Consider the following 15,672-nt stretch of genomic DNA (forward strand, 5'->3'; position numbering starts at 1 on the left):
CATTGAGCAGAATAAAGAGTAATCTATGTTTTGTTTCTAAATTTTATAGTGATTAGTTAAGAAGTTGAGGATCCAAGAGATTACAATAATCAAACTCACCTTGGACACACACAAGACAAAATGGACGAAATCAACTTTCGTGTTCGTGAAATTGATTAATTGTTTTATGAAAGTGATTGTTTAATAAAACAAACTAGTTTTTACTCCGCAAAAAAGAACTTTAATGGTTACAAAATCACGGAAGTAATATCAAAACCTTTGCAAATAATGAAGATAAGACGTATCTACATGCAAAAATGAATTGGGAATCTGCTCTCTCCTTTTTATAGTTATAAAATGTTGTAAACATTTGGAGTATTATTTAATAAATCGTTAAAATATATATTTAAAGAATGACAAAACTCAGTTGTAATGGCAACTTATCAATTCGAAACACGCAGAAATCGCGCGAGCGACTTTGAAATTTACGAAATAATTAACGGTCTTTGGAAATTATTTAGCACATGAACTAATCTAATCCTTAGAGGAATGTTATCATGAAATATTCGAAACTTTCGAATGTTACGAATTCAAATTATTTCTATTTAATATTACGTATATTAATTTTATGTATACCTTAAAATTTAATATATTCGTAAATCATATATACTCTTTGATGAAATATGGAATATGCAAGAAGGTCCCAAAAATAGTCGATAACACTCGGATGCTGCATAGTTTTTTATACTAAGTACATAACTGTTATGAAGATAGTGATATAAATAAAGAAACGTCATTTTTTAATAATAAAAGTTATAAATTATAAGATTAATACAACTTTGAAAGTACACCGTTAAAGAAAATGTTAGGCTGTTTTCTAAGCATTTGTGGGTAGACACTACATATCTAGATGCCCCTAATCTAAGATGTGTAGGTGCAGTAAACAGAATGAAATTAAAAACGATAGCATTCACTTTAAATGAGTATTTTACTGATGAAATTTAACATTTGCACTAAAGAATACGGGTTAAAAAGGGACAAAAATAATGCGACAGTACAGGGATTTTAATTGTACGTACTACTAACTAGGCATGCGTAAAATACATAAGTCCCGCTCCAATATCTATATTCTAAGTTTTGAAGTTAAGAAAAACATCATCTCCCATTTCGATATCGCCTATAATAATTTAATATCTCTATTAATTTCGATTTAGTGCTTTATTTTGTTTTTATATATTGGATAACTGACAATCAATAATTCGTTCTAAAACTAATTTACTTACATAGATACTAAATGAATAAACGAATGAAAACCATTTATTGCTCCCTTGAAATGAAAAAATTGATACAGATTATAAAGATTAACAATATTTACACAAACAAAATGAATAATTAACTAAATAAACTTAATCACATTAAAGCAAGATAAAGAGGCAACAATGGGCGGCCTTATCGCTATATCGCAAATAGCTATCTTTTCCAGGCAATCTTAGGATGGTGAGGAATAATTAAAATTGTGTTTGGTTAAGGCATAACAGAAAAATAATAGGTCTAAAGAAGAAAGAAAAATGGGTTAAAGATAAATTTAAACGCAGAATAAATAATAATACATCCAATATATAAAATTCTCGTGTCGCGGTGTTTGTTATCAAACTCCTCCGAAACGGCTTTACCGATTTTTATGAAATTTTGTGTGCATATCGGGTAGATCTGAGAATCGGCCAATATCTATTTTTCTTACCCCTCAATGATAAAGGTGAGCTTCCTCAAATTTTTTTTTTAATTTTTTTGTCAATTTTTTTTTTATATTTATTTTATTATGATTTAGCATTGAAAAATACATAGAAATTCAAATTTTCACGCTTTTACCATCAACTCCTGTTTTTTAATCGCGATTTTTATATGCCGCAATAGAGTTGCAAGATGGCAATTGAATATAATAATTGTAGTACGATACATTTTCATGTATAGTTCTCGAAATAATGTATATGGCAAAACAACATTTGTCGAGTCAGCTAGTATTCATATATAATATATATATGTATATTGTTATAGGTGGGCCGTGTGCTTGTTTGCCACCTCGGTGGTATAATAAAAATCCTCGTATATTATGCAACCTTCCCGCTAACGATTTCGATTTCTATGCTTGTATACTCACCGAGTAAATTTTTGAAGTGTCATGCACAATCATATCTGAAATTATAATCGAGTATAACTGTTCACAACAACGGTGCCAGTCAACAAATGGTGCTGACAACCCCATTAAGGGTTATAGCAAGTATACATATTTATTTTGTTTATATTTTATACTAAACCACAAAATATATATATAACCTTAGATATAGTACATTACTTGGCTAAAATTATGTTACATTCCCGTATGTCGCATTATCTACGTGACTTTTAAGCCGAATTTAAATACGTGTACGTTCCATTGTATAATTCTGTAGTTAAATGTACCGTGAGATATCATGCTGTAATTCGCGAAGGCCGAATTAAATTGCGCGTAACAAAAGATCAATTAGTTTGATTCCCCTCAATTTCGCTAACAATAAGTTCGAATACCAAAGTTTCCACGTACGACGTTATTCAGAGGCAATTTGTTCGATGCATATTCGCTTTTCAGGAATGGGCTCATTTAATTTTGATGTGTTTGAAACCTACTGTTATATATATAGTGTTAAAATATTTCTTTACACGAATCTTTAATCAAACCACTAGACTTACTGATATAAAAGATAGCTGTTTGGTCTTGTGAGGGGCTACAGAAAAAAATTTAAAAACACATTTTAATTTATTGGACTAAGCTGGAAGTTTACAATTTTCATTTAACACACGATTTTGATTGATTTGATACACTCTTATGCTTACATAGCTATATTGTATATTAGGCTAATTTTGTTTAAGGAAATAATGTTATTGTTATTCTTATTGCGACTTATATAGACTTCAAAGATCAGAACTTTGAATATAACCATCGATAAAGACTGGAAAACTTTAACTGTCGATTCGAATTGTAATAATTTTTCGATAAAGAGAAGCAAAATACTATTGGCAAAGCAAAAAATTATAAGTAGTTATTACATTGAGATATAATGTGTGCTTACGATACTTTTAACAATAAAACCAAAAAATGACTGAAAAGTGAAGTTAGTTACAAATATGTATGTTTAATATTAAATTCACTGCGACAGTCTAAGAATGCCTTTGACTGGAGGAAGGATTTGTAATTTTTTTTTATACAACTTAGAATGGCAAACAAGCTGACGGCCCGCCTGATGGAAAGTGGTAACCGTCGCCTATAGACATGAGCAGTACTATGGACATAACAGAATATACTGTTTCGCCCATGATACCCCCCCCTGCGTTGCCATTCCTGAGGACTCAGGTGTTATTCCTCTGTACCCAGTAAATTCACGCTATATCCCACCCTTCAAACCGAAACACAGCCATGCAAACACAACTGCTTCACGGTAGAAACACGAATGGGACAGAGGTACCCAAGCAATCGACTTTTGTACAAAGTCTCTCTCTGGTACATAACGGTGGTGGTGGTAAATAACGGGGATTAAAGGATCCATCGATAACAATATACTCTATTAGCTCGATCTTCATGTTTCCCATAAAAATCATTATATTAGATTCATCACGATAGGCTAACTGATTTGTATTGGGGGGAAAGGGATTGTTAGTAATGGAGACTGAGAATCCCATTGCTAGCATATACTCAACCAAGTCGACCTCCTTGCGGTTCTCCCTGGAGGCTATCATGGTTAATTCCTGATCAATTCATCATAATGGGCTAACTGGCCTGTTTTCATTCTCATCTATCACCCTTCACTGGTACTCCGCCAGCGTATCCCGTCAGCGTAGGCACCCCGCCTACGCTGTAACCCCTACCATACCATTTTCACCCATCAAAAAAAAAAACTGATTTGTATTTTCATTCTCACCTCAGTATTTTCCCGCTAGTGTATCGTTAATACAGGCAGGGCTGCCATTTCATTATTATTCATTAAAAATGCCTTTGACTACCTAAAGAAAAGAATGAAAGAAAGAACTACCTCATTTCTAATTAAATTATTTATTTAATTTATTTTAAGATTCGTTTGAATAATATAGCCCATGGAATTAATCTCGCTTTGAGTTGGACATTTAAACCGACTTGAAATGGCATAGATAACATATTTCTATAGCCCTGGGAATGCTTTAAACAGACAGTCCACTGTCTACAATGTACCCTAATTTCTACTATATAATGCTAAGAAATAGACAAAGTTATGCTTTAGAAATACCTTAGTCCTTACTACTATTCTAGAAACTGAACTATCTTTTGTGTCGAAAATTATTTATCTTACCCTTCAAGTAAACTATAATATAAGCTAATGTAGCTAACGAACTATTATGTAAACTTATTATGAAAATTCTTATTATTGTTATATAAACATTAGTTAAGATGCCAAAAAAATGCAAACAAATGCATAGAATAAATAATAATTACGTTAATCAACTGTATATTAACTTATATAAATTATATTTATGCATGCATATTAGTATTTTTTAGTATTCTGTCACTATTTTGTATACTAGTTGTATCCTTTAGTTGGATCCATTTACATCAAGCTAAAAGAATCCTGTACGTTAAATTAGGATAAAGTCAAATTCCAAACGGCTTTTATGTTTACATTATAAGGTAATTTTTTTATGATTTTACAAGATAAATGATAAATATTTGTAAAGATTAAAATTTCAAATTTCTGCAAGCTAGTAATCTGTACAAACACTTCGTAAGACCTATTTTTGAAGCTTTTCGTTCCGGCGTTAAATAAAATTACCATATGACCTCTCGAAGAACAATGTTCAGGGTCATTAATATGCACGTGAAACCCTTATAGAACCCGTTTGAATTAAAGTAAAAAATTCTATGCTATGTATTAATGTAATATAATGTGTCCCTTGTGGATGAGGTTGAGAGAGATACATTCATTTATTTAAACTTTATTGACTAATGACATATAGTACAAAACACAGGCTTATTATTACAGCTATTCTCTCTCAGACGACCTTTATATATTTAGTACTTAATGTATACTGGAGGAAAAAATTAAGGAATATAAAAAAGAAATCTAAATTTTAAGTCCGTATACCAAAAAAAAAAATTTAAATTATTTCAAAAAATTTGTTTTTATTATATTCATTAAGATTGTGCGATACGTGTTACTTGGATTTTTTTGCAAGATCCAAAAATTAGAAACATCAAGTTTCAAATTGCCTTTTATGACCAATTTTATCAAAAATAAAAAATAAATTGAAAAATTGTCGAAAATTTAGATTTCTTTTTTGATCTCTTAATTTTTTCCACTAGTGTACTTTTTAATGAATCTAATTTATCATCTAGTTTTATTACTCGTCTCATACATACATTCCACTTTCATTGACTCTTAACTTCTCCCACAAATAGCACCTGATCTATATGCTCAATATAAAATAGTCTAGATCTCTTCCGAGATATCAATCCTTATACTATATACCATACTAGCAAATCACTCCAATTTTGTAATTTTTTTTAATAAAATATATGTTACTCGCTAATAATGTAATCTTCTATAGGTGATATTTTTTTAATAAAATTTTTTTTTAACTATTATTTGTGGAGATGAACTCTTCATCATATCAGCCTGGATAGATAGATAGATATAAGGAACAGTTCTGAGCCACCTGCACCTACTGACTCTCTGCAGTACATTTGAGGTCGTCACTCCATCTAGAGGGGAATCGTCCCACATTACGTTTGTAGGTACAAACCTACCTGTACCTGTAGAAGGTTGCCACTCAAGAACCTTAAAATAAACTTAAAATAGTTTATAAAGAAACTACTGACCTGCAATATATACTTATCATCACAATACATGGGAGTATAAAAGATATGCAGCTGGAGACGACCGCATAGGTTGGAGTCAGTACCAGCGCGCAGGTTGGATACCTCGGTGGTCTTTGTGTGGCTAACGCCTCTTCATCAGGCCGATGGAGCCCAAGTGAGATGGGAAGGAAACTGACTAACGCAGCGAGGAGCCAAATCATAGCAATTGTGATTATAGCCACTCTTCGAGTTACCCAACGACCGTATCTGAAACAAAAAGATCATTAATAGCTAAGAAGTATAACTTCACGATCAGACAGAGGGGAATCAAAAGATTTTATGGGTTCCCAGGATTGACGTGTACATACAAAAATGATTATTAAAGTATCATTGGCACTTGGTCCTCTGCCTCTTCCACAAAGAAGCTCATGTGAAGATAGATACTCTTTATTATTCCATGTGGAAAACTTAGCAGAAAAAAATATAAGACATATATCATATAGATCTTTCAACATCCTTTTTCATTTCATGCGATCTTCTGTTGAAAATCGGCGATCATATAAACTAACTTAACCTAACTTTAAAGACTACCATCCACAAAAGGAATCTGGTTTTTACCATGAATCAGTCTACAGAATTTTTAAGCCAGGAAATTCTAATGTTTCATGGAGCCGATTGATAAATTGTTTAAAGGCACGATATTTTAATTAATCTATTACATTCTGATCGAGAAATGGCAAGGTTTCTCATAAGGAAACTGCACCTACCCGAGTGCTAAACTTTAGCTTTGAAAAAAAATAAAAGAAAACTTCGCAGTATACGTAGTTTATACCATTAAGTTACTGGAATTTGTAGGGAAGAAAATTTTACTTATTATTTGATTAGAGTTATTTTGTTTAATTCCGCTATCATTACTGTGTGTGTGTAACTGCTAACACTCGAACACGTGTCGCAAAACGTCCGTGAATCAAATGGCAGCCGGTGATTGATGGCTAATGTAAAAAGCTTTTTTTTATTAAACTTAGAATGACAAACAAGCTGACGGCCTACCTGATGGAAAGCGATAACCGTCGCCTATAGACATAACCATGGATATAACAGAGTATACTATTTTACCCATGATATCTCCCATGCGTTGCCATACCTGAGGATTCAGGTGTTATTCTTTGTACCTGGAAGTTATGGAATTTCTGGCAGTAACAGTGGTGGTCAACCGTCGAGTGCTGGCAGCCACATACATATTAATGGTAACGGAATTAAACAAAACAATTCTAATTATTTTGTCAGTGATATAGACTTTCGCAAAATAATATCTAGTTCAGTAAAATATTTTGAGAAAATTATAACTTTTATACTGCAAAAGTAGTAAATCGGCATACTCAGTGATTACAATAAAGCAATGACCTTAACCTATAGACGCATACAGCACAAAGTATATCACATTACCAAAGAATACTCTTAATGTACAAGAAAACAACCAAAATATATTCGTAATAAAATTCATCAAATCTAATCTTCAATATACCAATTTTATTTCCACAATATAATCCGTCTGACCAGTAAAAGTTTGTTATCTGACAATATATCCTTTTCGATATTAAATTTTCGTCATTCAATCCGGTAGGCCTTTCCGGGAAAGCAATAAAGTTACACTCTATCGAATTTTAGTTAGCTCCGTTGCGTTTCTAAGGATAGCTTCATTCAACTGACAAAATTGGAGATGACTCTGCAAATATATGTATTTCATTAAGCTAGTTTTTTTTTTATAATATACAGAAAAATCAGTGTCAAGGTATGAACTGTCCATATACTTATGTAAGTGTAGATTACAACAAATTTTATCAATTCTCGAAGTCTGTAATCGCCGTAGTCACATAAATTTATGTAAGTACGAGTAATCTTTTTTTTTACAACATAGGAAGCAAACGAGCATGCGGCTCACCTGATGGTAAGTGACTACCGCCGCCCATGATCACCCACAACACCAACGGCATTGTAGGTGTGCTGCCGGCCTTTTAAAAAGGAACATGCTCTTTTCTTGAAGGTTATGTTGTCGTAATAATCTGTATTAATACTAGCATTTTCCCGCGACATTATCCGCGTGACTGGCATGTGTTCACTGACAAGTAACAAAAAGTAGCGTACGTCCTCCTCCATTAATAATATACAACAAACAAACTCTCTCACATTTATAATATTAGTAAAAATTTGTAATGTTATTTAATATATCACATATTTCTCATTTTTAATTATTTATTTATTAGAGCCAATAACAAGGCATCCACTATGATTACAGTTTTTATCTCATGCAAAAAGTTCAGGTATACAATGTTGGCTTAAGGTTGGTTACCATGGTATGCATTATTTTTTCAGAAAAAAAAAGGAAAAAAATATTCTAGCCAAAATACTCGTAACATAAAAAGATGACGTGCATAAATATATATGTATATTTGAATTTATGCTTATTTACTTCATATTAAAGAGATTAACTATTTATTTATTTTATATTTTTACACTTTTATAGGAAGGATGGGCAGCAGCGTCCCTCTTAAAACATCGCTAAAAACAAACGAACGGCAACTACTGACAAAATATGGTGAAGGCTACATTTAGCAGTGGACACTTAAGAGTTGATACATTAATTATACTTTTATACTACTTAGAATATCATATAGGCTGACATTTTATCTTAGGGAATATGGTATCTAACAGTTACCAATTACGTTTTAATTACAAAAACAGTCTATGATCACAATGCATGAAGCATTGTCATTCCTATTTATTTATTTATAATTTACTCACCACACTTACAGTATCAGTACGTATAGGGAGCCATCTGGTTTATTTAACAAACTTAAAAATTTTAAACAACATTTAAAAAATATATCTAATTTATAATGTCATTAAATATCTGGCTGCTGAGCAATCAGAGAATTGAGCAGAGACTATGGACTAAGATGTTACGCCTCCGTACCATGTAATTTTACTGGCATGTACTAATATTAATACCGAATACAATCATATTAGAACTTTCATGGCTGCCTGAGCTTTGTCTGTTACAACAGCTACTTGGCGACGGAAACACTAGTGAGACAGAGATACCCTCAGACGACTCTTATACATACAATCGCTCTAAATCTTTGAAGCAAGGTTTGTTTGGAAAGTTATAAACTATTCAACATAAGGATAAGACCACAGGCGAAGCCACGGGATATAGCTAGTTCACTATAAAATCATAATGAAATGAAAATATATTTTTTCCGTGGTAAACTGAGTAGATTTTTGTTTAAAAAGATTTTATAATTTTAATTTATTGTTATACATAAATTCTTTGAAATTCTACGTAAAAATATGTAAGTAATCGGATATTATTTTATAAAGAAAAACATGTTTTGGATAATTCCGGTTAAAGGATTTATAATGTTTTTATGAAGAAGAAAATAAAAACATTTTAGTTTTACCGGGAAAGGTACTTTTTAATTCTAATTTTAGAAATAAATTCTGACAGCTTGTTTACCATACGAGTCGTATTAAAATAATATAAACTTTATGTTTATTAAAACAACTTGTCATATTTATAACAATATAATTAGACGAAAGAGTTTATTTTCTTGAATTTAATTTATAGGCACAAAGAAAATAAACAAAAAAAAAGCATATAATAATAGTTTTGAGAATATAAATGAATTAATAAGTATATTTATTTAAGGATAACCAACAAAGCATACGTTTATATTAATTTAAAATACATGATAATATGGTTACATTATAAAATGCTTAATTAAAGACCGATTATTATTTTATTTTTATTACTTTACTTGCATAATACATTATAGGAAATAAGCAAGACAATAAACGTAACGATACAATTACATAAGTAGAGTAAGGTGGTCTTTTTGCTGAAAACAAACTTTTCAAGACAACTTTACCTTAATAGCATAAAATGTCTAAATTTTAAATATATATAAAATAATTAGCTTATTTATTTATTTATTATTATGTATTTACTAAAAGATTAAAAGACATATTTGAACCCGCTCTCAAACTTAACTAAATGACTGAAACTGTCACTAATTTGAAAAATTTACTTTTTTGCATTTGATAGTTAATTTCTAGAGATAAGTTATTACGATACAATCACGGTAGAACACGCGGTATACATATAGTATTATAGAAACTAGTCGATGATATTATAAATATGAAAATGGAGCGGTCGCAGCTAGCTTGGAGAGCGTTTGATTTTGCGGTACGGTAAACCTAAGATTGAATCCCAGTCTAAACATCTGAATTCATAAATTCAATGTTAATATATAAATGATAATAAATGTTTATAAATTTCATGTTGTTGTTTTATTCATTCTTGGGAAAATATGTAAAACCGTTGTCAGGCAAGCTACGTCAAAGGTCTTCTTATATAATGTTAATTTACAATAAATCTGCGGAAAATTATTAATATACACTAGTTTTTAAAGGGAAGAAGGGATGGTTAGTAATATGGATCCATTGCTAGCAATATATCCAGTTAGATCGATCTCCCGTAATCCCCTTGGAAACCATCGTGCTGAATTCCAGATGTATTCATCACAATAGACTAACTAATCTGACTTTCCATTCTCACCTATTTTTCTCTCTGATACTCCGTCAGCACAAATGGGGTTACCGTTTCAATACTATCCGGGGGGGGAGGGGGGAAAAGGGATTGTTAGTAATGGAGACTAAGAATCCCATTGCTAACAATATACCCAACCAGGTCGACCTCCTCGCGGATCCCCCTGGAAACCATCATGTTTAATTCTTGTCGAAATAATCATGGTGGGCCAACTGACCTGCATTCATTCTCACCTATCATCTTTCACTGGTGCTTCGTCGGTGTATACCAATAGCGCGGGCGGGGTTACCATTCAATTTTCACCCATTTAAAAAAACTAGTGTTTCTAATTATAATAAAGTATTATTTATTATTAAAATATTACCTCAATGGATCTTTGATATGTATGTATCTGTCGAGTGATATGGCGCAAAGGTTGAGTATTGAAGCGGTGGAACACATGACGTCACAGGCCACCCACGTGTCACAAAACTGCTCTCCGAACACCCAATACCTGAATAATAAATAAAATAAATAAACATTCTTATGACATTTATGTACTTATTAATTATTATTATGGTCGCGTACAACGCGGTTTCAGAGATGTTTTCTTCCACGAATGCTTAAGTTATGGAATGAGCTCCCTGTCGAGGTTTTTCCAAAAGACTAAAGCATGCGGTTCTTCAAAAGGGGGGTAAAGAGGTTTCTTCAGAGTCGGTAATTCACGCCTAATAATCCTAGTATTGCAGACGTTCATAGGCTATGGTAACCGCTTACCATCAGGTGGGCAGTATGCTTGTTTGCAACCTAAGCGGTATAAAAAAAACTTATTAATTATAAATTTTATTTATCAGAAGATAATATTGCAAAAAATAAAGATTTATCTTTATTTTTTACTTTACTTAAATACATTTTGACAAAGGAAATTCCATTTAAGCATACTAGGATTCCCTGTGTCGTGGAGTCTTAGTCTCTTCGTAGGTAAGTTTATTTAAAAGTAGATAACAATAATTTAATCACCATTAGACCTATTACCAGATGGAGACTTTGTACAAAAGTCGATTGCTTGGGTACCTCTGTCCCATTCGTATTTCTACCGTGAAGCAGTTGTGTTTACATGGCTGTGTTTCTATTTGAAGGGTGGGTTATGGTGTGAATTTACAGGGTACAGAGGAATAACATCTGAGTCCTTAAGAATGGCAACGCATGGGGGGTATCATGGGCGAAACAGTATACTCTGTTATGTCCATGGTACTGCTCATGTCTATAAGCGACGGTTACCACTTTCTATCAGGTGGGCCGTTAGTTTGTTTGACATTCTAAGTTGTATAAAAAAAATATTAGGCTTCAATGTTGTTGAGAGTGTTGGCAAGCGATTCGTGTGTCAGAGGAACTTTTATAAATTATGCATTTAGTTTGATGAGCTCGGTTGCGCTGCGGTAAGCATTTTAAATTTGAAAACAATTTTTTTTTATTGGCTTGGACGTGGGTGTTCTTGGCTGTCGCCACAGAGGTCCTAGTTTCTCATAACACAGAGTATCCTATATTAAGCACTAGGCAATTGGCAATATTGTATGATACTTGTTTAAAATAAATAAAATATAAACTAACCCTAGTAGATCATTGACTCCAGCGAAAGTCATGACTGCAGCGGCCACTAACATATCAGCAATAGCAAGCGATGCCAGGAACAAGTTGCCAATACGCCGCAACCCTCGATCTGTGTATATGGCGATGCACACCAAAATGTTGCCAGCGACACTCAGGAAGATAAGCAACGAGAGAAATATACCTGTAAGAAAAAAAATTAAACTCTATTATCTTCTTCTTTTTACCCTTTTCCTGTAACTGTTAAGGGTCAGTGTGATATGTTTTCTTTGTTTCAACTATATTTGCAGTTATTTGATTATTTACTTCCATTTCATGCCATCTATTACACAGTATGTCTATTTCTTTCTGGGTCATCCTCTACATTTGTAATCATCCCCATTCATACGTAATATATGTTTGATAAAACATTAATAAATACTCTGGTTGGTGCAGTTATAGTACTTAATATATTTATCGGTTTTAGTTTTTCTTAAATAGTTACATTATAATAAAATTTACAGAGCAATAAGACAGTCTTGTAGTAGTATAGTGTCACACAGAGGGCGTCTCAACCGCACGATGAATATAAAAAAATGCAGGGTAGTATGGTGATTTATTGCGTTGCGCTGTATTAATATGCACGGCCTACCTGCTACGTTTATGCCGGTCCGCCATTGTCTAGGCATGTATTAGTGTCAACATACCATCTTTGAAACCGTTCAATCGATTGTACGGAAATTTTTTAAAGTTGTTCATGACGTTACACTTTGATAAATAACATAGGTTTTATCATGATCATTATAAGAACTCAGCAAAGTGCAAAATAGTGTTAACGGGGTCAGCTAGTTTAACAGAAAAAAAATCGAAAATGTTACAAAATTTACTCATAAAACTGTACCGAATTAAAATAGGTACACTTATTCCGTAATCTAATATTAAACTGCTTTAAATTAATTTTTAAATACTCGTGTCAATAAATTATATCTTAGACAAGTCCAAATTAAAATACTAAATTAATACTTTTAATTTATAGTAACATACAATTCTAATTAAAATACTAAATTCTAACATATTATTAATAATCTATATATATATATATATATATATATATATATATATATATATATATATATATATATATATATATATATATATATATATATATATATATATATATATAATATATTTCAAATATATCAAAAAAAAGTCAGTCCCATTCATGATCTGCCATAATATAATCATAACTAACCTTTAATCACAACCAAACACATACGAACGATGAAGATATAAATATATTAGATACACATTGAAAATATTTCAATTTGGAATACGGAATCGTGTTTTGCAAAAAACAGTTTGATTTTTCCATTCTCTGAATTACGTTAAATACTTAATATTACTTTTATATATCTACTTTTTATATAGGTATTTTTTTATGGGTGAAAATGGTATGGTAACCCCGCCTGCGCTAACTGGATACGCTGGCGGAGCACCATTGAAGGGTGATAGATGAGAATGAAAACAGGCCAGTTAGCCCATCACGATGAATTCATCAGGAATTAACCATGATAGTTTCCAGGGAGAACCGCGAGGAAGTCGACCTGGTTTGGTATATTGCTAGCAATGGGATTCTCAGTCTCCATTACTAACAATCCCTTTCCCTCCTATATAGGTATTAGCATAAACAAGATACAATATACAGGTAGTGCTGGTACACTAAATTCGGTAACATAATATAGGTATGTGAGAGCCCGTCTGCTGCAATTTAGAATTTAACAAAATGCAATTCTTGGTTAGCATTGCTTCTCCGAGTTGCATTAGACCGCATTTAATATTAAAGTGAGGATCTACTCTCCAGTAAATACTTTGCAGAGAGACAAGTACGCTACACTTAAATAATAAAATTGTCTAATACCAACTTCACTGGGCAAAGCATGAAAGTATGATACTTCCTCTTTAAATAGGATAATGTTGAAACGACTCACTCAATATTAACTCAGTATTTATATTGTCATAAAATGGACTCGAATACTGTAGTGCATTAATAAAATGAACAACAATTGTATTTCTGTATAATAATATTTGAAAATGTATTTAAAGTTTCATAACCCTTCATTTCCGTGTGGTCCCCGCATGGAATAGGTTACCATTTCCTTTTCCGTGGGTGTCATAAGAGGCGACTAAAGGGCAAAACTAATTGCTGGACATAGTCCTCCCCCATAAGAGCGAAAATAGTAAATTTTATGTAAAAAAAAAAAATTAATTAGTAGTTTAAAATTTAATTAAAGCGTAGTACTATTATTTACTAACCATTGAACGAATGAACTTGCTAGAATTCGAAAACTAAATCCCATATTCTTAAAAACATTTTAAGTCTTATAAACATTCTATATTTTGTCCCTTTCGTTTGCGCTACTTTTTCAATTCGACAGACAGTGACAAAACGCTCTAATCTACACTTATAATAAATCTATACTTGTAATAAATCTGTAGAGAGGTCAATTCTGTACATGAAATATATTTACAAAATAACTATCAAAGCTAAAAATGCAATCAGTAAAATTTTTGCCTGTCTGTCTGTATGTTCGTTATAAAAACAAAAACTACTTGACGGATTTTAACGAAACATAGTAGTTTTTTATATTTCTGGGCAGGTTATAGTATATTTTTTACCACGCTACAATCAATAGAAGCAGAGCAGTGAAGGGAAATGTGTCTGTTACATCAAAACCACTGAACCGTGAGGAAGGACATAGGCTACTTATTTTACGAAAAATGACGGAAACGCGGACGAAGTCGCGGGCAACAGCTAGTAGTTAATATAAGTTTATAGAACGTTTTCAATGAGTAAGGAAATAAATGTTCTCATTAGAGATATTTTGTCTTTATTTTTATTAATTACTAGCTTTTATTGACGACTTTGTCCTTGTGATCGGGATATAATTACAGACCGGGATAAAAAGTCCGTCTTTTTACATTTTGCATTAAAACATACAGTAATAATAACAATTATTAATAACGTAAGCAAAGTTGAACTTATTCCTTACAAAGATCTCTTCCAGTCAACCTAACACAGTGAAATAGGAAGTAAAGGAAGGAAGTAAATACCAAATTTCACAGTGATCGGTTAAGCTGTTAAAATGCTAAGAGGTAACAAACAAACACGCTTTTACATTTAAACATTAGAAAGAATTAATATTAAGAAACATTATTTTATATGAAGTAAAAATGTTTAATTCTATTACTCGTCCTAAAAAACTCAAATTAATAAAAATTTACCTTTTAATTTCAATTTAGCATAATTGTTTTCATAATTAAGAAGACAAATTATTCTAATACATCAACCTCTATTAAAATGAACTGTTTGCTAAAACACAGTGCTCAAATAATTTTAAGTTAGTAAAATTTTAAATAAAGAAAAGTAAATAGACTGTTCTAATTTTTAAGTAACTGTTTAAACTAGAATAAATTCGTATTTGTTTTTAAATATTTTATTTTATTTATCTTAGAACTTTCATTGTTTTTCTCTGTAATTCTCCTAGTGACCTAACAGGTTATATTACTAGCAAGGGGATCATTAGTCCCTATTACTAACAATCTCTTCCTCTAAATAATCACTATAAAACCCGATTTATGCATCATCATCATTTCAGCC

General features: G+C 31.7%; 1 protein-coding gene across 1 annotated transcript in view; it reads right to left on the reverse strand.

Moving 5' to 3' along the window:
• LOC113514404 (dopamine receptor 1-like) overlaps positions 1–15,672 on the reverse strand; it is a 170,186-nt gene that overhangs the window by 2,850 nt on the left and 151,664 nt on the right. The window contains exons 4-6 of the mRNA XM_026898488.3: positions 12,039–12,219; positions 10,813–10,941; positions 5,861–6,106 (exon numbers count right to left, since the gene is read on the reverse strand). Coding sequence (XP_026754289.1) covers positions 5,861–6,106; positions 10,813–10,941; positions 12,039–12,219 — 556 coding nt within the window. The remainder of the gene's footprint in view (positions 1–5,860; positions 6,107–10,812; positions 10,942–12,038; positions 12,220–15,672) is intronic.

The sequence above is a fragment of the Galleria mellonella genome, unplaced genomic scaffold, assembly GCF_026898425.1.
Source record: "Galleria mellonella isolate WM207_F2 unplaced genomic scaffold, CSIRO_AGI_GalMel_v1 utg35, whole genome shotgun sequence".
NCBI classification, from domain to species: Eukaryota; Metazoa; Arthropoda; class Insecta; order Lepidoptera; family Pyralidae; genus Galleria; species Galleria mellonella.